The sequence below is a fragment of the Triturus cristatus genome, chromosome 8 (assembly GCF_964204655.1).
Source record: "Triturus cristatus chromosome 8, aTriCri1.1, whole genome shotgun sequence".
In the NCBI taxonomy this organism is placed as follows: domain Eukaryota; kingdom Metazoa; phylum Chordata; class Amphibia; order Caudata; family Salamandridae; genus Triturus; species Triturus cristatus.
This window is the reverse complement of record NC_140591.1, coordinates 65,402,936-65,428,309: the sequence shown is the minus strand read 5'-3', so window position 1 is coordinate 65,428,309 and position 25,374 is coordinate 65,402,936. Positions and strand designations below refer to the sequence as shown.

Below are 25,374 nucleotides of genomic sequence, written 5' to 3'. Positions count from 1 at the left end.
TACTTGGCTTCCTTGATGTCTGCACTACAATCTTGTCGTTCACAGGTAGCTGCAGCTTTTCCTGACAACACTGAGGTGAAACCCCATGACGTAGTCCCGGGGGACCTGGTCTTAGTGAGGAACTTCGATCGGAAGACTCAGCTGGATCCTAGGTGGAGGTCGCCGCAACTGGTCTTGCTCACCACAAGGACAGCCGTGAAGATCGAGGGCAGGAAAGGCTGGGTTCATTCAAGTCATATCAAGAAATTTCATGGACTACCATCGGATGTAAATACCACACCTCGTGTGTCTTCACCCATTGACTCAAAACTTCCTTTGGTTGAAACGAGTAATCACGAACATTATAAACTAAAACTCAGGTCTAATCAGTCAAGCAATTTGATTGTTTAAGTCCTCTCCAAGGTGAAGCGGTTGAATTGTCTCTGACATGTATCCCTTAGATCTGAATAGAGAACAACCCCGAAAAATGTTGAAACGACATGCGTACTGTAAATCACTGCGTAGTCATTGCACAGTGACGTTATTAATTTTGTTCTTCTTAAGTCTTTTAATAATTACTGCAAGTATATTGTTGCACATATATTATCCTATTTTTAGACATGTTTATAATATTACTGCTGAACATTCTTTTAGTGAATTACCTCCGCTTGAGTTGTCTTATAGATTTGCGCTGCGCAATAACACGTTTATTAGTATGTTACATCATTCCCATCAGGTTAGCAATGCTACAAATTGTTGGATATGTGGCCGACTCCCTCCCTATCAGAATTATAAAGGAATTCTACCTCTCTTTCCATACCCGTTCACACACAACGGCTCCTGTGGAGCATGGTTTAGTTTAATTAATTCCCTAGATTCGAATTCTGCAGTTTATCAAGACAACTGGGTATGGGGAAATTTGAACTTAGTTTTACTTAAAGTCTGCTACCCTAACAAGGAGGGACTTCCCAAGAGAACAGGAACTGATCTAGAAAATGAAGTGTATGGATTAGGTAATTTTACGCTTAATCTTATGATCCTAAATGTCGAATCCGAAGCTACTCCAATTTTGCCCGCTATGTCAATATTTCCAGTAAAAGGTGAATTATGTGTAAGAAAGAATGGGTCCATACATATGGGCCATAGTAGATGCACCACTGTAGTAGAATTTAGTGATCAAGGCAAGTCTACATTTAGAGCTTCCCGCCATTCCTATTTTATATGTGGTCAGACGGCATATGTACGTTTGCCTCTAGATTGGGATGGTACCTGCTACGTTGGATTTCTTTTGCCACCTGTTTTCCTAGCTCCTCCTGATTATCACAGAAATACTCATTTAGTATATAATAGAGTAAGGAGAGATCTCCCAATAGTCGATTACACTGAAACAGCATGGGAAAAATACACAGATTTTAATAAAGGTCTCTTTCCCTATATAGGTACCGTTACTAATAGTAAGCTGATACGTAGATTAACTAGAACCCTTGAAGCAGTAGTGAACGAAACTATTTCCGCCTTAGGCAATTTAACAGAAGAGCAGTCTGCTATGCGGATTGTTGTGCTTCAAAATCGTCTTGTCCTTGACGTCATCCTGGCCGATAGGGGCGGAGCTTGTAGGGTCATCGGATCAAGTTGTTGCATTTTCATACCAGAAAATTCGCCATCTGTATATAAAGCCATAACTCGCCTTCATAAGATTGTAAGCCAGATACACCAGAACCCAGGCACCTGGACTTGGTCCGGTTGGTTTTGGAGTGTATTATCTACCTTTGGATGGAAGGTCCTATCCTTCCTAGGTATTGGCCTTCTCATACTATTCAGTTGCTGTCTATGTCTACAATGTGGACCAGCAATCTGTGGTCTGTGTGCCACATCGTGTATTCCACCATCCAGATTTCATTCATCCCAGAAGAAAAAAAGAAGAACAAATGATGCTATATGAACAGATCAACGGATTGATGAAGATTGATATCTCTTAACGGGCAAGTAGGGGACAAGGAGGGAATGTGGAAATATGGATTTTTCTGATCAGTTATGTCCCCTATCTTGGACCCCAACGGTTTCATGTATGAATCACAAGTACATGTATGTTCCCTCCAGTTCCAGTTATGAAGACGCAAACATATGTGCGTCCACCGTCAACATGTCCTCTTTCAGATCCGCCATGAATATGCCGGATATTCCATTCCTAAGTATGAAAGGCCACCGGCTTTATATGGTTCACTTATGCCATTTTACAGTCCAGGCAAGTAGGCCCTGATTCTGTCATCAAGCTTTTCTTGCCTTCTGCCTCTGAAAGCTCCAGTCTGAGCCTGCATCTGTGACCATGAACTTTGTCTCATTCCCTGCGCGGCTCACGAAGTCTGACATCAGCCTGTTGCCTGCCAAAAACTGTATTTCACCTTCGAAATTATCTGCTCCGCTCCCTGCCCAATGCATTCCTGTCTAGTAGTTTAAGTAAACATTCTTCCAGCTACCGAGCAAAGGCCCGGCTTCTCTGTCTTTATGCAAGTAATTCATAGCCCTATTATTATGGAAGATTTCCGCCCTCGCATCTAGTGTAGACACTTAGACGCTTGTACACGCACTAACAGTCAGTATAGTCAGTATAGTCAGTATAGAATAAGATTCTACTCTAAGAAGACCTCTCTTTTGGATAACATAGTTCTTTAAACATAGGATGTTAGATATGATTTGGGATTAGGTTGACTTGACCCTCCAGACTTCTGTCGCCACATGTAGAGCTAAATGTCAAGTCCCCTTCACCCCCTAGTTGCACGTCAATCACACGTCATGTTGCTGCGCGCGCATTTCTGCCAAGTATTTCTGCTGACATTGCGAAATTCTTTCATGGAACCACCCTATTATGACATCACATCTGATGACGTTCTTTAGTCACACCCAGTTACGCCTACTTTTGCTACGCACGTATATTTTATCCACACTATCAATTGTTACGCCTCTTGCATTTGCTTCACTGTAATGCCTATTGTATAAAAGTGATTAATTATCAATAAAGTATGTACTTCACTTCCTGAACCTTCGTGGTGATGGAACTTGGAGCAACCGATTCGAATCGTCCATTGGAATAAAGCCCATTCCGAACCTCTAATACCACGGATTCTGCCTCTTATTTACTGAGCTATTTTTATTATGTTTCTGTATCAAATTAAGTCCCGGTAATTAAATTATTTACCACAGTTCCATCAGGCCTAGCTTCAGGTGTCTTGCAACACACATGGCCTTCAGGTCAAAGAAGGTCATGTCCTTATACTGAGGCTGAGTGGACCCACTGGCTCCACCCTTTGAGGACATTCTAGTGTTGTGCAGTGTTGTACTAACTACACTAGTTTGTGGCCTACTGATCCTAGCTTGAGCTGTAACAAGGGTGTGCTATCTCTTCACAAACAGCTCTAAATTCACTAGAACTTATTGATACTAAGATTGACTTTATATGTACCTTGAGTCCCTTTAGTGGTTTTCAGTTAGTAATTTAAATAGAGATTTTCTGGTGAAACAATGGCAAGCTGGAATCCCACACGCTGCCCACCGATGTGGGAAGTTGGCCTGGCATATGCTGGCCACTAGTTATAGTGGCCACCTTGCACCAGTCCAATTCGACTCTTATGGTAGATAGGTTTAAGACAACCTTTTAAAGAAAGCTATCCTAGTGGTAGCTGTGGAGAGCAGCCTTCAGGCTAAGTCTCAGAGGAATGTAAAGCAGCTTGTTTTACCTTTTAATCTCTTGAATTACCAAATGAAAGGACACCACACAGGTATATAAATCAAATATATATGTATCTATTTCTAGACACACTCTACTAATCTCTTTATGAGATTAGAAGTCAGGAACACATTCAAATATCATCGTTTCACAATAAGTTAAGCACAAATATGGCTGGGGCCCTCTGGGCGTACCAGACCATATACTAAAAAAGAGGTTTAGGAAAGTCGACTTGCAAGGGGACAAGGCCTAGGGCCTGTAGAATCGCTGGGGCTTCACTAATCCGCCCAAGGCAGGTAAGTAAAACACCCACGGGAGACGCGTGCAGTGTGAGAACACAGCCGCGGGTTCCCTATTGATTTCAATGGAGCAAGTCGCGGTTGGATTTTTAAAGTTCTAGGGTACTTCGAGGAAGTCTACAAGCAAGCCACTTACAAGGTAAGTAATTTGAGGGCCAACACACACTAGGGCACCGGAGTTCACGAGTTACCTCACCCAGGGAAGCCGGGTGCATAGGTGTCTTTTGGTGTCGGGTCGCGTCGCTGTTTTCTATGGAGACCAAAGAAGATTTGCTGCTTGCGAAGACTGAAGAAGTGTCCGGTGGAATCCAAGGCTGGATTCAAGATGAAGATGACTTGGAAGCAAAAGTGACCGTGTTCACAGTCACTTGCCAGTGACCCGGGGCCAGGAAGATGGATGCCCACGGAAGTCGGGTGATATCAGGTGATCAAGGGTGTTTTGACTCTTCGCTCACGAGAACCAGGAGGCATTGACGATGACCAGCAGCTGGATTCGGAGTGTCCCACGATGTCTGCAGCTTACTGAGGTGTCGGCAACCGGATTGGAGCCAACAAGCGTTGGCAACAGCAAGTCTCATGGAAAGTGAATAAAGTCAGCGGTGCAGACCAGCAAGATCTGAGGGACTCACCCAGCGAGGGTGAGTGAGGGCAGGTCTGGAGCAACCAGGGGAGCCCTTTGGTTTGATAAGAAAGTCTTCGGGGGCCCACAAGCCAATGGGCAAGGGATCGCGAAGACGCCTCGTGAGGAAATGCTTCACAGGAGCACACGGTCACTCGGGATGGGGTAGGCCTCTGATTTTCAGTGCACAACCTGCTGGAGGCTTGGGCCACAAATGGTCCAATGCACAAGTTCGTATAACGTCGTGAAGAGGTTGCACTTGACAATAGTGCACGGTACCCGGGTGTTGCTGTTCCTGGTCACTCATGGGGTCCACTCACCACAGCTTTGCTGGGGACTCACAATGGCTGTCGAGAAGTCAGGAAATCCACTTCCGGGGCTGCAGGGACTTTGGACTCCGGCGGGAGCGGGAAAGTTTGCGACCGTTGATTAGAGTTTCTGGTGCCTGCCAAGCAGGGGAGTCACTCCTTGACTCCAAGGGAGATTCTTCTGTCTTCCAAAGGTAGTGGAACGTCGAAGGGCCAGGATTCTTCTTGTAGAGCGTTGTCCAGGGTTATCTGATTTGCAATGGCAAGGTTTCCCTATCTTATACTAAAGGTAGGGGAGGGACTAGCTCTATGACCACTCCTCTGGGAAGGTCAGGGTAGGGGGTGGTTACACCCACTTTCCTTTGTCCAGTTTCGCGCTAGGGCAGGGACAGGTAGCCCCTGAACCGGTTTGAGCTGACATATGCACAGAGGAGCCTACTGCTCCCCCAGTGCAGGACTTCAAAGCACTCTAGAAGTGCACCCACCCAGCCCCAATACACTAAATCCTGTCTGGAAGGTAGTGACACCTCCCTGTGACAGGATGCCTATTGTTGGGCCTCCTCCACTGCGAGTTTCCGTCAGCAGCAGGAGGGCAGCCCAGTGTGTGTGCTGGTGGCGTTCATTTTGTGATGCCAGGGCTCTTTCAGATTTCGACCGTGTTACCACAGCAGGTAGATGTCGTCCCCTCTAGAAGGGTGGGATCATACTCCCACACCAGTTACTGATGTGGGGGTATGATTCCAAGTTGTTTGACACCAAACACAACATGTTTTGATGCAGTCATTCCAAAGTTAGCATTTACCGGTAGGTTATAATGCACTTAAGAGTATAAGGTTTAACCGCATCCAAAAACAGCCACAGAGAATAGACTGCCAGCTGCAGAGGGGTCCTGCTCCACCCCCTCACATTTTAAACCAGGCACCCTGCCCTCAGGATTGATAGGGCCTGCCTTAGGGGTGACTGATAGGTTTATATGTGTGTGAATGGTGAGATACAGAGAACCTATACCTCAGTGAGGAGTGCTAACACTACCTCACCCAGGCTGCAGTAGCAGGCCTGTGGTGTCAGATTTAGTCTGCTTCCCAGGGGTGACATATTACATGCTTCAGCCCCTGGTAGGCATGTAAAGTACCTATGCCCTTGTTACCTAAGGTACCATATACTAGGGGCTCATAAGGTACCACAGTATCCAATCACTAGTGCATCTAATATGCACTCCAAGTCGTTTAGAGAGAACAGAGAGACTGGGGCCCTGATTAGCAGGGACCCAGTTGGACTATAGCCAGAAACCAGTGTTAACAGAAAAAAAGTGGTGGCAACATAAGTGCAGATCCTACTCTCCTACAGGGCTGCTACACTCATGCTCCTGGCCAGTACTGCCTGCAGTTGGTTGCTGGTGTGCCACTACTTCCTAGGGCCCCCTGGCTCCTCTCACTAATCACCGGCACCAGCTCACACCCACAGTTGCCTATCCGCCCTCGGCACTCCTGCCATCGCCTGCCCTACTCGCTGGAGCAGCGGCATGGGCCGCAAAGATCCGAAACAAATGCTCCTTCCCTTTGAAAAAGTACCCGAGACTGCCCCGGAGGACTCTTCGATCATGGCGGAGGGTAGACAGAGTGCGGGATGCTCCGATGACAATGCGGGCCAAATCGGCTCCTTACTACAGGAGATGAGAGCAGGATTCAAGGTTCTGGACGAGAGATTTGATGCCCTGGAGAAAAATATTGCTGATCTGGGTGCAAAGATCCAGGTGCATGATAGGCGCCTCGACGTAGTGGAATCCCGTATATCAGACCTTGAAGATGGAACGTCGCAATCTCTCAAACGACTTGAATGCTTGGAACGTATCCTAAAAGACGTTGCCATCAAGATTTGGAGGCATGCAGTCGCCGAAACAATATACATATCATAGGGGTGCCTGAATTCACAGCTACAGGCTGTATGGACACTTTCGTTGAGACGATTCTCACTGATATCTTCGGGAGGGACTCTTTCACCCCAGGCTTTGTGGTGGAGCACGCTCATCGCACACTGGGGGCCCGACCCAATCCTGGATGCCCACCTAGGCCCATCATCGCCCACCTCATGAACTTTAGAGACCGTGACACTGCTCTCCACCTTGCACGTGAGTGTGGCGAAACCATATGGCAAGGCTCCAAACTGTCTCTATATACAGACTTCAATGTCATGGTCCAAGAGGCCCGCCGCATGTACAACGGTGTCAACGCCACGCTCAGGAACCTTGGCTTGAAATATGGCATGCTCTATCCTGCACGACTACGGGTTGAGATCAATGGCCGGGCCCGCATCTTCGACAGACCCACAGAGGTACAGGAGTTTTGCCGCACTCACAAACAGACCGCTCAGCGGCCTGGTGATGATCGCAGACTCTCCCCACCCCACAGCAGCTCAGATGCCAGTTTGGAACTTTTCTCCAGGTCGGGCCCCTGTTGATCCCACTCGAATGGCCCCTTATCCTATTGTGCTGTGTGAGAACTTTGGGATACTCTCCTGCAACATGCATCATCCCGGATTGCTGGTCGGCTGTAATGGCGTTGCCACCCCCAGTTGGTGTACACTGTGAATTGGTTTTGTAGATTACGGATGTACCTTTTCTGGGCTTTTTGCATTTTCTTGATAATTAGATTGGTACTATGGTTTTCCTTGACAATGTTGGTATTCCCTCTCTTGTTGGGCAGGGAGGCTGGCTGGTGGGAGGGGGTGGGACATTTGTTAATATTTAGATACACAGTCATGAACCGTATCATTGTACGATGGCACCTATTCAACCCTCACACTCTACTCCACACATGGCCCAGTTAGGACGCATTGATGGCCCCTCAGACATGTCACTGATGATGTGGAATATTCATGGCCTTAATGATAAACACAAAAAACGCCACATCTGGCACTATTTGTCGCCATAGAGTGGACATCGCCTTCCTACAGGAGACTCATTTGCCCACATCTGACCCTGCCCACTTCGCCTCTAGCTGGGTTGCCCATAGATATTTTGCGAACTTTGGCAACTAAGCTAGAGGCACTGCCATTCTCATCCACAAACGAGCCACATTCCGCCTGTACGCGACTATCTGAAACAAAGAAGGCAGATACATAATTGTAGTCGGAACTTTAATGGGACACAGAGTTGCGATGGTATGCGTGTACGGTCCGAACACTGACTCACCCGATTTTTATTACTCCCTGCTCTCCCAGCTCCTAAAACTCGGCCCAGTGACCTTCCTGGTGGGTGGAGACTTCAACATCGCCCCAGACCAGACCCTAGATAGCACCTCACTCGCCCCGATCCCAAACCGCTTGCCCGTAGAGCTCTCCAGTCCCTGCGAAAACAGTTATCCATATTGGACATGGGGCGGGCACACTTCACCCATTACCCTAGCTGCCACAACACCTGGACCAGAATTGACTTCTGGCTGACCTCCCCTTGTGTCCTTGGTTGGTGTCGCTCAAACCAGACTCTCCCTCGGACATATTCCGACCACTCACCCGTACTATTGCTACTTGGGATTTCGCGTCCTGAGGGATTTGAGAGGCAATGGCGCTTCCCTAGCCGCGCTTTAGAAGATGACCTATTTCAACACGCAATCCGGGAAGCAATTGAAGAAAATTTTCCCATAAACACTGGCTCGGTGGACACGGTAGCAGTTCTCCGGGAGGGATTTAAACCATACATATGGGGTGTGTGCATTTTTAAACACGCCGGAGTACTCCACGATTTACGCGGTACTCTGTCCCGCTTGGAACGCGAGTTAACCGACTTAGACGCAACCCAGAAACTGAACAAAAGTGTGTGACCCTAATATCGGAATACAGAGACATGGCTGAACGGGAGATTTTATTCATGGGGAAATACCACAATGCAAAACAATACGAGGAGGGCGAGCTAACAGGTAGGGTTCTAGCACAGATAATCAGACCTCCATTTGGCAAGGCCTATGTTCCCGAATTACGGTCCTCGATGGGCCAGCAGCTTACTGACACAACGGAAATCCAGAAGGAATTTCTGTCCTATTTTAAAACACTATATGCCTCCAGAACTGGGAGTGACCACACTGAACAGGAATCTTACTTATCTGAGGTAGCGCTTGTCTACCAAGAGAAGTATACGCAAGATTTCCTGGCAAAGCCCATCTCTGAACCAGACGTCATCACCGCCATTGACGCTTTGCGGTCTTCTTCCGCCACTGGTCTTGATGGATTTACGGGCGACTTCTACAAGACCTTTAAAGACTTTTTGGCGCTGCAACTCCTCAAAGTCTACGCAGAGGCCCTGGAGAGACAAATATTACGGCCCACCCTTTGTGATGCAGTCATAATCCTTCTCCCCAAACCGGGTAAAAATGTGCTGCTTTGTGGTTCATATAGCCCCTTTCGCTATTAAATTTAGACTACAAAATCCTGGCCAAGATTATCGCTGGACAACTCTCCCAGTTAATGGAATTCATAATTTCCCCTGCCCAATCCGGCTTTGTCCCTCACCGCTCCACATCATTTAATTTAAGGACATTATTCTCCACCCTACATAGAATAAACCCAGAGGTGCCGGTGGTCGCAATATTACCAGACACTGAAAAGGACTTCGATTCATTGGAATGGCCCTTTTTTTCTGTCTATCATTTCCCGCATTGGGATGCCTATTGGCTTTGTTGTTACCACAGCACTGCTATATCGCCGTCCCACAGCTCGGCTCAGGCTGAACGGAACACTCTCTGAACCCTTTGCACTCTCACGGGGCACACGACAGGGCTTCCCGCTCTCACCTTCATTATTTATTCTTGCTACGGACCCCCTGATCTGCCACTTTCAAGAAAAACACCTACACAGAGGCCTACAATTTAACACGGTGCCTACTATTAGTATCACTATATGCTGATGACACAATTCTTTATGTTCGAGACCCACAAACTAATTTAGATCCTCCCATCCGTGAAATACTCCGATTTGGCTTGTACTCGGGCCTTGGCATCAATTGGCACAAGTCCGTGATCTTCCCCCTCACCCCCAGCACGAAAGCGTGGGAACTTGAGTTCCCTCTGGAGTGGTGTACAGATTCCGGCAAGTATCTGGGCATCCACATACACCTAGATCCTGAGCAGATCATCTGCCTCAACTATGGACGAGCAGTCCACACTCTAGAAGCGCAAATTGACAAGTGGCTCAGACTGCCGCTGTCCATCGCCGGCCGGGTGGCACTTATCAAAATGATTGTGCTCCCTACATTTTTATACCTTTTTCACAACATTTCTATTCCCCTCCCAAATAGTTTTTTTTTGACACTCCATTCTCACTTGATACAACTGGTCTGGGGGGCCAAGCGGGCCCGTGTTCGCTGGCAGGTTATGACTCTTCCCTACAAAAGAGGGGGCTATCGTGTCCCTGACTTACGTTTATGTTATTTAGTTGCCCAGTGCAGCTACGCACCTGCATGGTATCACCCAGATACCAGAATCCCTTATCTTCGTCCGGAGGCTGATCTTGTTTTTCCCGAACAATTGGCAGCTATCCTCCTCAAGGACCTCCCCTGAGACCCGAACGACATTCAAACAGTCTCCACTACCAGTTGGGCCTGGGCAAAACTCAGGCGGGTCACGGACACGGCCACCCTCTACTCTACAGCCTTGCCACTACCTAATGCCCGATGGCTGCCGATCACAGGTGAGCAACTACACAATGCACCTTCACTAAATTTGACGTTACTAAAATTGGTGACCTGTTCCCTGACAGCCACGCTTTCGAAACAGATGACTAGTCTTGATTCCCTGATGCCACCTTTATGGACAAATTTGTGCTAATGCGGGTTCGCTCTGCTCTGCATGCCACATTCCCCGACTTCCCCCTCGAACCTCAATCATTCACCCCTCTCCCGCTAGTCATTGAGAACGACCAAGGTGTTCACCTTATCTCCAAGCTATACAAAGCTTGTGCAGCCCTCGTCCCACTCAATGATGACAAGACTGGGAGGGAGATTTGGGTAGCTTGATAACAGACGAGCAGTGGGCTGCATGCTGCGTAGTCACCAAAAATGCCTCCCTCAATAGCCGACACAAGTTGATTCACTTCAAATTTCTCCGTAGAATATATTTGACTCCGGCTAGAGTCCACAAAATAGACCCCTCCAAGCCCCACAACTGCCGTAAATGCAACGCCCCACACACGGACTTTGCACACATAGCTTGAACCTGCCCATGTATACACTCCTTCTGGAAGGAAGTACACAAAACACTAGGGGACATGATCAACTTACCAATAGACCCCTTGCCCTCGTAGGATACGTAGTTAACTTCTCCAAAAAGGTTCGTAAATTTGCGGCCATTTGTCTACTATTGGCCAAAAGAGAGGTGGCCATTCACTGGGGCAGCAGAACGCACCTACAATTAAAGGTTGGATGGGCAGCCTGGCTTCTTGCACCTCGAGGAGTGAGGTATATGCCACCACAGTACCATCTACCTCGCGGCCCAGGGACATATGGGGCCCTTTTAGAACCTACCTTGCATCCTTGCAGCGCGACCCTCCCTCTCAGTTGGAACAGGGCATTGTCCCCACTGGGGTGGGTTAGTTGAGATATATATCAAACATCGGGCACTATGTGTTCAGTTTCTTTATAACCTATTTGTCCTGTATCGTATTCACAGTTTTTGCTGCAGGGGTTGGGGAGGGCTGATTTCTCTATGGTCTAGGCTATTGTATGCTTTTGAGGGTATTGTCCACCACATATTGGATGTTGCATTGAATATGGCTATACTTTTTTATGTGTTTTTCCTAACTGAGCCAAACTGTGTATGTACAAACTCCTTCATTGTCCTTGGACAATGACTGTGTATATAATTATGTATCAAGATACTTTATGACAAAATGCTTAATAAAGTTATAAAAAAATAAAAACAAGTCTTAACAACCGCAGTAGTTGTGGAAACAAGAAAAGATGCTTGGGTGCAGACCAGAAAGGTCTGTGGGACTAACCCAGCAAGGGTAAGTCAGGGCTGGTGCTCAGCATACAGGAGAGCCAGCGGGAATCGTTAGACCCCCCTCGAGGACCCTCTGGCAGCAGGCAAAGGGAGTTGCAGGGATGCCTTAGCAGCCCATTGAAGATGGAGGCCCACGATGCAGAGATTGCAGGCAGGATGTTGTTCCTGGAGCTGGGTGATGCTGGAGGCCTGGGCTACTTGGAGCTTGAAGATCTTTTGTGAAGAAAGCCAACAAGCCTTGGCAATGGCAGACAGATGCAGTTCACAGGGAGGCGGTCAAGGTCAGCTGGATCGGAATTACATTCTCACAAGTTGCATGGAAGACTTGTCAGGGCTCTGCGGACCAAACAAAACACCACCTGTGCTGCATGTGTTACATGATCAGCAAACCAGTTGTCGACGTAGAGGGGCCTGCAGATGCAAGAAAGTGACTTCTTCTCTCCAAGGAAGATTCCTTCTTGCTTGGGTGGATGCAGAGTTGTTGCTGATTCGGAGGATGCAGGACCACAAAGCTGCGGAAACTTAGAAGAGCACCGAAGTGAGGCAGGAATCTTCCCACCAACAGGAGTCTTGTCTTTGGTCCTGGCTTGATCCTGCAGCAGCGTTCCAGTGTCCAACAGCAGAAGAGTCTTAAGGCAGGTCTTGACAAAGTCCAGGATGAATATAAGGACCCACCCGCAGGGGAGCCCTTAAGGAATCCTATAAGAGGGAAGGACGTTTTTCGTTGTGACCAACCTATCAGGGAGGTCAGGGACGCTACTCAGCTGGTCTAGCCAGTCAAATGCTCCCCGGGGGCCAAGATTCAACATGGTAGATTCAAGTGGCCATCTGGAGGAGCTCTTCGCACCTAGGGAGGAACTGGACAGGAGGGTGGACATTTCAATGTCCTTTGTGTAGTTTTGCGCTAGAGCGGGAGCCAAGGGATTCTGAACTGGTCCAAACTGATTTATGCAAGGAGGGCACCAAATGGGCCCTTCATTGCAGCCTGGTGGTGCTCGGATGCGCCCCCCACACTACCTAATTCTAAAGGAGAGGTGGTCACAACTCTCTTTCCCAGGAAATCCTTTGTTCAGCTTCCCGTGGGCGAGTTAAGCTGGGGGGCAGAATACTGTTTAGGGTCGGCTGCAGCGCAGACTGTCAGGCGGACCCTGTAAGACTACACAGGTAGGTACTGGGGTTCATTTAAAGAGACCCCAATACATAGTATCAACAAACTAACACTAGAATCTGGGTAGTTGCATGATTCCAACAAGTTTGACATAACACATGACCAGATATGGGGCAGACATTATGTAGCTGGACATCTCGACTTGCCAGTGTCCACTACATACCTTAAAACGGCTGTCCCGCACTTACAAAACCCAAAGAATGGAGTCTGGGGTTTGTAGGGGTACCCACACACTTAGAAGCATGCACCCTGCCCTTAGACTGAAGGGCCTACCTTAGTGGTCACTTAAAATGCAGGGACCGGGATATAAGGAAAGCCTTGTATTTAAAGTGAAAGGTGCACCATTTCACCCAGACTGCGATAGCAGCTCTGCAGACACAGTTTGCATGGACTCCCACGGGTGACATAATACATGCTGCAGCCTATGGCAGACCCCTAGTGCACCATTGCCCTGGGTACTTAAGTACCATGTACTAAGGACTCCTGTTGTACCCCAGTATGGCAATTGTGGGGTGTACAAAGTACTTACCAGTAAATTTAGAGAAGAGAAAACTGCCACTGGGGTCCTGCTTAGCAGGATCCCAGTGAACTACAGTCAAAACACACAGACACCAGGCATAAAGTGGGGGTATCTATGACAGGAAGAACCTACTTTCCTACAACCCTGACATATACATCTAGCACCTACATGCGCTCTCTTTTACATATGTATTCCTTTCTGCCTTACAACATATTCCAACTAAAGGTATTATGATGCTCCCAGTCAATGGCACAGTCAGCCCTATATAGAAACTGTAAAACCAAATAAAAAAGGTGCAGCATGTCTTTAAAGCCTTTAGATGATTGAGGTTGCCTTAAATTAAAATTCGCATCTAAAGCAGTGTTTGTGATATTCATTAATGGGTGGTGGGTTGGTATTCCATACCCTACACAGGTGCCCACATCTGAGTAAATTGTAGTCCCTTATCTCAATCTTGCCAAGGAAAATTCTGGTTGTCTTAGCGCTATAATTAAGCGCCCTGGATAAGTCTCTGGCACTCTTTCGGATCACTGTCTGTTCTGTGATTGAAGCAAGTGAAGGACCAGTTGTTCGGCTGTGGTTTAGATACCGTTTGGAGAGCAGGGGTCGCCACTGTCTACAGAGGCCCTTGTCTTGAACTTTAAGTCAGCCTTCCATGTGCCCAGTGATCCTGCTACATTATGGGGCACCTTCATGTCCCATTGGTTTAACGTTCAGGTTAAATTTACATTTGCCACCTACAGTCTAAAGCGTCTCTTTCCCTAACCTGTTGCTGTCTCTTTCTCACCTTTAGGATGAACACAAGATGTCCTTGGAAGCACTTCGGAGGAAATTTGACACACACCTGACACGTGTGAGTAGAAACATCTTTTACAGAATTCAGTTCACCTGGGATTGGGCTGCACAATTCACACTATTGTTTACTAGAGGTAGTAGGAACTAATCTGGTACTCCAACTTAAATCTGTGATACTCAAGATGTGCTGTTGCACTGCCAAAGGGTGACTCTCTCAATGCCCCTGCAGGCATCTTTTCTCACAGTTAAATAGGGAATCCGAAATCATCTCATCCTAGGTCATACCGTATCCATATACTCAGGGGATCCGATCACTGACAGAATATTGACAACAGAAATGTCGACCTACAAAAATATTGTGACAAAAATATCGTTGTCAAAAATATCAAAGTCCTATCTTCATAATGGTAAGTACAAAAATATCGGGAAAAAATATTAATATAAATTAAATAATACATAATAAAAAAAACATAGAATAATTAGAAAATGTTTACAATTATAAATAATAAATATAATGTAAAGATAAATTAAACATACACACACACACATATATATATAAAATATTATAGATATATTTACTTAATATTATTAATAAATAATTATTTTAATAAATTATAAATTGTTAGAAACGTATTAAAAATTATAAATACATATATATATATACAAACACTTAAAATATATATATATATAATAAATTCAAATATTAAAATATTTTTAATCTTTTTAAAATACATTTTACACTACATTAACTGCAACAGTTGGGAAAATGTTGGATAGCGGAGGGAATAAAATTACTTTTCCCACCAGAGAGTGCAACAGTAGGGAAAGTGTTGGATAGTGGAGGGGATAAAATTACTATTCCCACTCCATCGAGTGCAACAGTAGGGAAAGTTTTGGATAGCGAAGGCGTGAAAATTACTATTCCTCCTCCAGAGAGTGCAAGAGTAGGGAAAGTGTTGAATAGCTGAGGGGAATAAAGATCTATTCCTACTCCAGAGAGTGCAAGAGTAGGGAAAGTGTTGGATAGAGTAGGGGTAAAAATTATTATTCCCACTCCAACAGTGCAAGTTCTCCCCTAAGGCTCAGACCCTCAGATTTTCGACCTCACGTTGTGTGAAAGGAGTCTCCCTGAGCTCTGCTCAGTACTTTTCTCTTCAGGAATTCTTCAGAACATTTTCACTACAATGTCTACTACAAAGAGATCACTCTTCAGGCAATGTTGGGCTCATTAAGATATTGGGCGGATTGCCACCGCCCGAATGGCGGTGGCCATCTGCCCGCAGAAAACCACCGCCTGCATGTGAATTTCCCCTGCCACATTACCATGAAGGGGGGGACCCCGGCAGACGGGAAGACCGTCCGCCAGTTTTCCGCCAGTAGGCAATCCGCCTGATTGCCTACCGGGCGGAAAAGCAGTTATTATGGTGGGGGTGTCTGGTAGACACCGCCATGCATATTAGTATGCAGGCGGGGTGTTGCCTTTCCGTGACGGCAACGCCGCCACGGAAAGGCAGGCTATTTTTGCCAATGGGGGCCCGTAGCGGGCCTCCAGGGATTCTGGTGGGTGGGGGGTTAACATGGGGGGTACCTATTGTACCCCCTGCAGTTCCATGCAAAACATGGCAGGCACCGCGCAGTGCTTGCCACGTTGTGCATGGAGGTGCACGACATGCCTTCTTGGCATTGCGGCGGGCGGTGCTGAGAGCACTGCCCGCCGCAATGTCAGGAATGCAGGATGTTGTAAATTAAAGCAGAATGTGATTAAGCATTTACTGAAAACATTAATACTTCCCCTGTTATCGTGTTTTCTTCGGTTATGTTGACTGAAGTCCGGACTCCATTTTGTATTGACATACTGCCACGTGTTCGTCACGAGGAGAGTCCGACCTCTGTGTTAGTTGCTCCTGTAATCTGCCTAGTAACAGTTTATAAATAGCTCTCTTGTCCATCTGGCGCATGCCCAGACTTGACCACATCTGTTATAATTAGCTTTGCTTGACCATGTGTTTTCACGGGCCCAAAGAGTGTGTTGGCTCCGCCCATGTATTGATTCAGTATCGAGAATGACCATAAACGGTAATGTTCTTCGACCTCATGATGTATCCACCCACTATGAGCCCCTCTGTTGTGTATAAAAGGGGACTGTGTACGCAAGTTCTTTGTGCTACTCCATGCAATACTACAGAGTGTTGTGTGGATTGTAGGACCACCCTTAAGGGTTAATAAACGTTGTTTTTGTACTTTGCAGTTTCCGTGCCAACTTCCTTATAGATTCCGTTACAGGAGAGCGAACCCTTGTGCTTTGCGGGCCTAGCTGGGGCCTGTATTCATCAATTGGCGCCCGTCACGTGGGGCTCATCGGCGACTCGGATGCTCGAAGGACTGGTCGCGACGAAGGTGAGGAGTTTGGCCGGGGACGTGATCACTGCCAGCGGCGTCTTAGCCCTGGCATCCCGAGGTTTTTCTTCCTTCCCTTCCGAGCTGACCGTCTGGGTGGCGCCGGTCATCGACTGAGACCTCTTCTGTCGGTCCTGCCGTGAGAGCCGTTTGGGCGATTGTGGAGCTTGGCAGTTGGAACCTGGACTCTTGATTGGTAAGAACCGTTGTACGGTACTTGCTCCGAGTTTTGAAGCCCGGTCTGGCTATTTGAGTTTGATTGATGGTGACTAGTCATATTTTGAATTTGTCTTTGTGGAAATATATGCGTTGCAACACATATAGGCAGGTAATGTGGAGAAATTTCTCCAGGAGCTGTGTAAACTTTGAACGGCGCAACGATTAAGTGCCATTTTCTTTATAATATTGCATATTTTGCACTATTCCTAGCATGCCTGCTTTTAGCGCACTCCGTAAGTGGTGCTGCTGTTTTGGAAACCGGTTGAACCTCGAGGAATCTGCTCCAGCTCCCCCAGAGGGGACTCCTAATAGGGATATGTACGTGAAGCATGGTCTTTCTTCCATAATGTACAGCACGTTATGGAGGAAATACACGAAGAAGGATCCTGAGTTGCGATGGCCTTTGTATGGATCGTTTGATATACGTAAGATTGAGTATGTGGAACAGTGTATGTGTAAGCGACGTGCTCGTCAGGATAGGTTTGAGTGTGTGCGATTATGGGTGAAGGAAGTGCGTGAGCGAGAGAAACGTGAGAAAGCGCTGTTTGATAAGGAGCAACGAAAGAATGATCATGTGCGAGCGCAGGAAGCGAAGCGTCGGGAGGACAAAGAGCAAACGGACAGACAAGAGAAAGAGCGTAGGCTACAAGTTTCGGGTCAATATGTTGTTCGTCAGCCGCTTTATCCTGTCCTTAATAATTCTGATGATGATTTTTATTTGCTAGATCGCTCTCCGCCCCCTTATGTTGGCGCATCTGCTCCACGGCCGCAAGATTCTGACCCGGTTTCGGGTAAGGTAGACACACGGTCCATGCTGTCGGCCGAGCAAATGGCTGAGCTTCGGACACTTTCCTTCCGTGCGCTTAAAGGCAAGGTATCCATGGAGGACTTATTTCAGACTTGGGGGCAGTGGCAGGAGAGAGATAAAGTGTATTTTCTGGGTCATTTCGCGGAGGAAGTGATTACTGCTTTCCGAAAATATTCTCATGTTCTTGAGCCTGACGAAGTGTCTTCGGACGCTAGAGCAATACGTAACGGTGCTTTTTCTCCCTCTAAGGCTCCTGAGGCGGCTCGGCGGCTGTTCGCCTTGCGGGACGAGGTGCTGGCCCTTCGAGAGAAAACACGCCAACAAACGGAGGCGGAGAAGCAGTCGGATTCGGTTGCGGCAGGGGGCTACCCATCTACCTCCCAGTCAGATAAGGATGATGTAGTGCATGCTAAACCAATGCGAGAGGCGGCGCCTTTGTATGTTCCTCCTAAAGGAGCGGGGACTAGCCCGGACATTAATTCTGTCGATGCTAGGGGATATTTTGTGTATAATTGGGTTTATACTCCATGGCATAGAGCCGATGTTATGGCATTGAAGAATGCATTGCCTGACCCCCGTAAGAATCCAGCGGCCTTCTATGAAGAAGTCGAGGGGGCCTTGAATTCTTGCGTTATGACTTTAGCAGATATAGACCTGTTCTTTGGCCTTATTTTACCACCGGATATGTGGCGATCTGTACGAAAGGTAGATGATATAGTTGCCTTTAAGGCCCGGTGGTCTGAGCTTGAGGACGAAGACAGGGAGAGGAAGCCCGCGCAGAAACCGCCGCAGAGTATTTTAGATCTCCCCGCTGCTATTGTGACTAAGTTAAAGACGATTATCCCCCCTAAAAAGATTGACTGGAATATGTTAGCAGCATGTAAACAGAAAGTTGACGAGTCAGTTGCAGATTTCTTCACGCGCTTTGAAGAAACATTTCATGACTTTAGTGGCCAGTCGCTTACTGACGACACAGGCCGCCATCTTTTCGCGGACAAATATGTGGCTAATCTGCTACCGGCAGTTGCGGCCCGGTTAAAAGCGAGTGAGAGTTTTTGGTCCTCCGCGACACCGACGGCCCTTCTGACTATCGCTCAGTATTATGAGCGTCAGGAGCACGAGGCGAAGGGCCAGGAGGAGAAGAAATCGAAAGATCTCAAAACCAAGGTGATGTTAGCACAAGTATATGGCCCGCCCCGACGGGGTAATAATAATAGAGGAAGGGGCGGATCTTATGGTCCCCCTTCGGGCCGATCTGATTTGAATAGGAACCAGTGCGCGTATTGCAAGCAGTTGGGCCATTGGGCCAGGGATTGCCCAGCGTTGCGTGCTTCGCGTCAGGGGCACACTCCGGGTGGCCCGAGAGGTAGAGGGGGCTTCTCGAACTTTAGAGGGAATTCTAACGATAATGTCCGTTTCGATACTGCTGGACAGCACCGAGATAGCTCAAATGTTTTTGATCGCCAGCACCAGTATCATGTATCGGACATCGATCAATCGGGATATCATGATTCTCAGCATGCATAGGAATGCGTAGGATGGGGGTCCGAATCAGTTGAGGTGCCGGTCAATCAGACGGGTCCTTATGTATCGGCTGAGGTTTTAGGTTCTACTGATCAGTTCCTAGTGGATACAGGAGCGACACGTAGTGCATTGTCTAGGTACTTGGTTCCGGGGGCTCCCCCATCCGGCTCAATAGTTACATCGGTAGGGTTTGACGGTACACTCTCCCGAAGCCCTCTTTCGCAGCCCCTTGCATTTAAAGTTGATTGTTTTTCTGCGCCCTGTCCGTTTCTGCTTGCTCCGTATACACCGGATAACATTATGGGCCTTGATATGTTAAAGTACTTTAGGGCTACAATCCGCTGTTCCCCTGAGGGTGTGAGGGTGATCTTAAATGACAACTATCCCAGGTCTGGGCGGATGTGTACGATATCAGAGGATGCATTGTTGGCTACCCTCCCCCGAGCTTTATGGGCGACTTCGGACACAGATGTGGGACAAATGGTGATTCCTCCGGTCCACATTAGTGTCCAGGAGGGGGCGGTGCTACCACGCCTCCCGCAGTATCGTATTTCCCAGGAGGGCGAGGAAGCTCTCATACAGATTGTGCAAGATTTGATCGCAGTAGGAGTAGTGGAAGAAGTTCCCTATAATATCTGTAACAGTCCGATTCTCCCTATTCTGAAAAAGGACACGGATGCAAAGGTCTATCGGTTCATAATTGATTTGAGGGAGGTAAACAAGATCGTGATACCTCAGTACCCGGTGGTTTCTGATATCACGACGTTGCTTACCTTGGTCCCGCCTACGGCGACCATGTTCTCAGTGATTGATTTGAAAAATGCCTTCTTTTCTATTCCCATTCACCCTGATAGCCGATTTCTTTTTTGGGTTCACATTAAACAATAGATCTTATCGTTTTTGTAGAATTCCCCAAGGTTATACAGAAAGCCCTAGTATTTACAGTCAGGCTTTGAAGCGACAGTTGGACTCCTTTGCCTTGCTCGAGGGGGTCGCCCTCATTCAATATGTCGATGACATCCTGTTGGCGGCTGACACCCTGGAGTTGTGCGAGAAAAGCACGCTAGCCTTACTTTCCTTTTTAGCATCCCACAATCACAAGGTCTCTAGGAAGAAATTGCAATTCTGTAGACCAAAGGTGACTTATTTGGGTCACCTTTTGTCTAAGGAGGGGCGTGCACTCACACCAGATCGTATCCAAGTAATTTTGGACACACCGAGGCCATCCACGCAGAAGGATGTGCGTGCATTTTTGGGTCTTGTTTCTTTTTGTAGACAGTGGATATTGGGGTTTTCACACATAGCTAAGCCATTACTAGCTCTCTTGACAAAAGACACGCCCATCCCGATCCCCTGGTCAGATGAGTGTGACGCTGCTTTTCAGCAATTGAGACAGGCCCTTTGTTCAGCACCAGTGTTAGGGACCCCTGATTATGCAAAACCCTTTTCGTTGTATGTGCATGAGAAAGATGGATGTGCATTATCAGTCTTAGTGCAGATGCACGGCGATAAGCAGCGCCCTTGTGCATACTTTTCGGCTGTGCTTGATCCTGTCGCCCGAGCATTACCAGGGTGTTTTCGCTCGGTAGCGGCGACAGCTGTGTCAATACGCCAAAGTGAAGGAATTGTGTTGTCCCATAAATTGTTGGTGTTAGTTCCCCATGCTGTTGATGCCCTGCTTAATCAAACAAAGACGCAGCATTTGACCAGTGCCCGTTTAACGGGATATGAGTTGACGCTTTTGGCTCCTCATATTACGTTAAAAAGGTGCGTGACATTAAACCCGGCCACATTGTTGCCATACCCCGAGACCCAGCCTGAGGCGCAGAAAGCGCATGATTGTATTCTTGTGACTGAGGAACAAACAAAGGGTCGTATTGATCTCCAGGATACGCCCTTTTCAGAGGTAGATGGAGAGTTGTGGGTAGACGGATCATGCCTGAAGCTACCAGATGGTACGACTTCAGCAGCGTATGCGATTACCACGTTACAGACGATAGTGGAGACAGCACGCATACCGCAGAAATCAGCTCAAGCAGCGGAACTGATAGCCTTAACACGAGCATGTGAGCTCAGTACAGGATTGTGTGTGAATGTTTACACAGATAGCCGCTATGCCTTCGGAGTAGCGCACGATTTCGGCCTACTCTGGAAGGAGAGAGGGTTCTTAACGTCACATGGGGTACAGATAATGCATGGGGAGTTAGTCCACAATCTCTTAACCGCATTGACATACCCGAAGAAAATTGCCATTGTTAAGTGTAGTGCCCATAGGAAAGTAGTTGATAAAGTTGGAAAAGGGAATGCGTTAGCGGATTGCGTAGCAAGGGAGACTGCGATGCAGCCCGGCGCTACTGCCATGTATGTAGTAAAATCACAGGTGGAGAGATGGCATGATGCGAAGGAAGAAGTGCGAGAAATACAAAGGACCGCTTCTGACAAAGAGCGGGAACGATGGGCTAGCGAAGGAGAACTGGATGATGAGGGTTGTTGGAGAAATAAGCAGATGGATAGATGGAAATTACCCACGGCCTTTGTACAACCTATGGTTCAGATGGCACATGGGCTAGCACATGTTGGAGCTTCCGCAATTGTGAAATTGCTTACCCAAGTCTGGGAGCATCCAGAGATTGCTAGCACAGCAAAGAGGGTGGTGCAGACCTGTATGATCTGTCTGAAATATAACCCAGGGAAAGGCACTCGAACCCCAGCAGGAGGATTTGCGACGCCCACTGCACCCTTTGAGGTTCTGCAGATGGACTATATCCAGCTTGAGCGCTGTAACAATTTGAAGTATGTTCTAGTAGTGGTCTGCGCCTTCAGTAAATGGGTTGAGGCGTACCCTACGAAAGACAATACTGCAATGACTACAGCGAAGCTATTGCTGAAAGAGTTTTTCCCTCGATACGGCGTCTGTAGACTTCTGTGGAGTGATAATGGCCCTCACTTTGTAGCGGATGTTATAAAATATGTCTTGAAGGGCCTAGGCATCACCCAGAAGTTCCACGCCGTATTCCACCCCCAGTCTGCAGGACTAGTCGAGAAGTATAATGGTACACTGAAGCTTAAGATCGCCAAAATCCAAGCTTCAACATCTTTGACTTGGCCAGACGCCCTGCCACTGGCGTTATTGTCAATTAGGTCGGTGCCACACTCTCGAACTGGCCTTACGCCATACGAAATCGTATTTGGACGCCCAATGAATATTTGGGGTCCACCAAGGCCTAAGGCGGTGTATGATGTACCTTGTGTAATGATGAGCGATTATCTGGCACAGTTAACGGATAATTTGGTTTCTATTCATCAACAGGTCCGAGAGGCGCTCCCTGATCGGTCTACCGGCGAAGGACATGGTCTCCGGCCTGGGGATCATGTCATGGTGAAGGTTTTCGACAGAACGAACAGTTTGGAGCCGAGATGGGTCGGACCTGAGCAAGTCCTCCTTGCAACAAGGATGGCAGTGCGAGTCTCGAACAGGAAGAATTGGATCCATTCCTTGCACTGTCGAAAGGTACCGCCCGGATTGGTGGAGTCTGCCGTGCTGACCGATCAACGAGAAATCCTAGCAGCAGAGACAGGCCGTGCTGCGGAGCCAAACGACACTGAGGAGCTTTTTCCGGACCACGCGACTTCTGGAGGAAGGCGATATCATCTGCGACCAAGGAAGTGAGGTTTCCAGTACCGGGACATACTGTCAGAACGGCCCTTGGGTTAGTGAAACGGAGAGCCGATGAGGCAAGGGGGGGGGATCAGCCCTGCATTAGTGTAGTGACACCCGTCTTGGCCCGCTGGTGAAGAAATCAACCGCTGCCCAAGGGGAAGAGTTCTGACAGACTTTTTAGTTTCAGGAAGATATCAGGGTATTGTTTCTTTTGACATGGAGAAGAAGAAAATCCTTTGTGCGTTGGGGTTCATGCTAACAGTAGCTATTGTTGGGATAACCACATTGTTTGTGGAGGAGGTGACTCCTGCTCGGAAAACACTTGTGTTGACAACTCCGGTGCCCGAGGAGCACTACTTTTATACATTGCCATATCAAGAGTTGAAGCATCGACAATCCTATTTGAATAACACTTTCATTCAGATGCTGCATCACACCCACGTTGCTACGAACGCTACGAACTGTTGGATATGTGGGATGATGCCAGCCCATCAGAAGAAAGGAGGTACGCCATTCATACCACTTCCTTTCTCTCATAATGGCTCTTGTAGGGCATGGTACACTTTGCTGTTTGCCACTCGGAAACCGACAGTGGGACGATTGCTTTTCAGACTCAATAAAGAATGTCATCAGGACAAAAATGGATATCCACAAGCAAATGGGACAATTTGGGAATGGGAAGAGTACCGACCAGACAATGAATCCATTCCCTATATCTTCACGAACACCAGAGACACTGGGGGGAAGGACAAGTTTGTGATCCAAGTGGCCCAAGCCCAAGCGGACCTGTGTGTCCAGAGTGTGGGTTTCATCCCTGTTGGTGTCAGTGACTGCATAACCGTATTGAACATCGACGGGTTAAATAATAGTACCTTCCTAGCATCCCATAATACCTACTTTGTATGTGGAAATAAAGGTTATTACCGTTTGCCGGCTGGGTGGTCTGGGGTATGCTATGTATCATTCCTATTACCTCCTGTATTCTTAGCACCTGCATCATATCATAAGGATTTGAAACTGTTGAATAATGTGACTGTAAATAGATATAAACGTACTCTATCAATTGATGATGTGGATCAGACCGATACCAGCTTGCAACAGTATATTGATTTTAACTTAGGACTGTTTTTCTTTGTTGGAGCCGCTTTGAATAGTAGGAAGATCCGAAGATTAACAAGAGTGGTAGAAGCTGTGACCAATCAGACTGCCGCTGCTCTTGGGAATCTTACGGAAGAGTTACAAATAACTAGGATTGTTGCATTACAGAATCGTATGGTATTAGATGTAATGCTAGCTGATCGAGGTGGAGCCTGTAAAATTATTGGAAGTAGCTGCTGTGTGTTCATCCCTGATCATACGCCATCCGTCTATAATGCCATTAACAAGCTGCATAAAATAGCAGCTGAAATCCACACAGAAAACGGCACTTGGTCCTTTTCTGGATGGTTTTGGGCGTTGGTTACTGCCTGGGGATGGAAGGTCTTAACTGGTCTCTGCATTATTATAGCAGTTCTGTTCCTTTTCTGTATGTGTATTCAATGTGGACCATTGTGCTGTTCCGTATGCATTTCATTCTGCATTCCAGATAAGAAAGCTATTGCCGATGTTGCTCGCCAGAAGGGTCTAGCTACAGAGGTTAAGGGAATGATGATAATTGATATATATGACGATTATTCTTGGAAGCCGGATGTCTTCAGTAAATGCTGAAAGGGTCGTCTGTTGTAAATTAAAGCAGAATGTGATTAAGCATTTACTGAAAACATTAATACTTCCCCTGTTATCGTGTTTTCTTCGGTTATGTTGACTGAAGTCCGGACTCCATTTTGTATTGACATACTGCCACGTGTTCGTCACGAGGAGAGTCCGACCTCTGTGTTAGTTGCTCCTGTAATCTGCCTAGTAACAGTTTATAAATAGCTCTCTTGTCCATCTGGCGCATGCCCAGACTTGACCACATCTGTTATAATTAGCTTTGCTTGACCATGTGTTTTCACGGGCCCAAAGAGTGTGTTGGCTCCGCCCATGTATTGATTCAGTATCGAGAATGACCATAAACGGTAATGTTCTTCGACCTCATGATGTATCCACCCACTATGAGCCCCTCTGTTGTGTATAAAAGGGGACTGTGTACGCAAGTTCTTTGTGCTACTCCATGCAATACTACAGAGTGTTGTGTGGATTGTAGGACCACCCTTAAGGGTTAATAAACGTTGTTTTTGTACTTTGCAGTTTCCGTGCCAACTTCCTTATAGATTCCGTTACAGGAGAGCGAACCCTTGTGCTTTGCGGGCCTAGCTGGGGCCTGTATTCATCAAGGATGCGCCCACCAGTGTGGAGTCGCATCCCAATTTCACCAACTGGACC

At 47.3% G+C, this 25,374-nt stretch overlaps 1 protein-coding gene across 1 annotated transcript in view; it reads left to right on the top strand.

Moving 5' to 3' along the window:
- LOC146801335 (sodium/potassium-transporting ATPase subunit alpha-1-like) overlaps window positions 1–25,374 on the top strand; it is a 2,293,178-nt gene that overhangs the window by 21,847 nt on the left and 2,245,957 nt on the right. Inside the window, exon 3 of the mRNA XM_085623701.1 lies at window positions 14,400–14,459. Within this exon, the coding sequence (XP_085479827.1) occupies window positions 14,400–14,459 (60 nt within the window). The remainder of the gene's footprint in view (window positions 1–14,399; window positions 14,460–25,374) is intronic.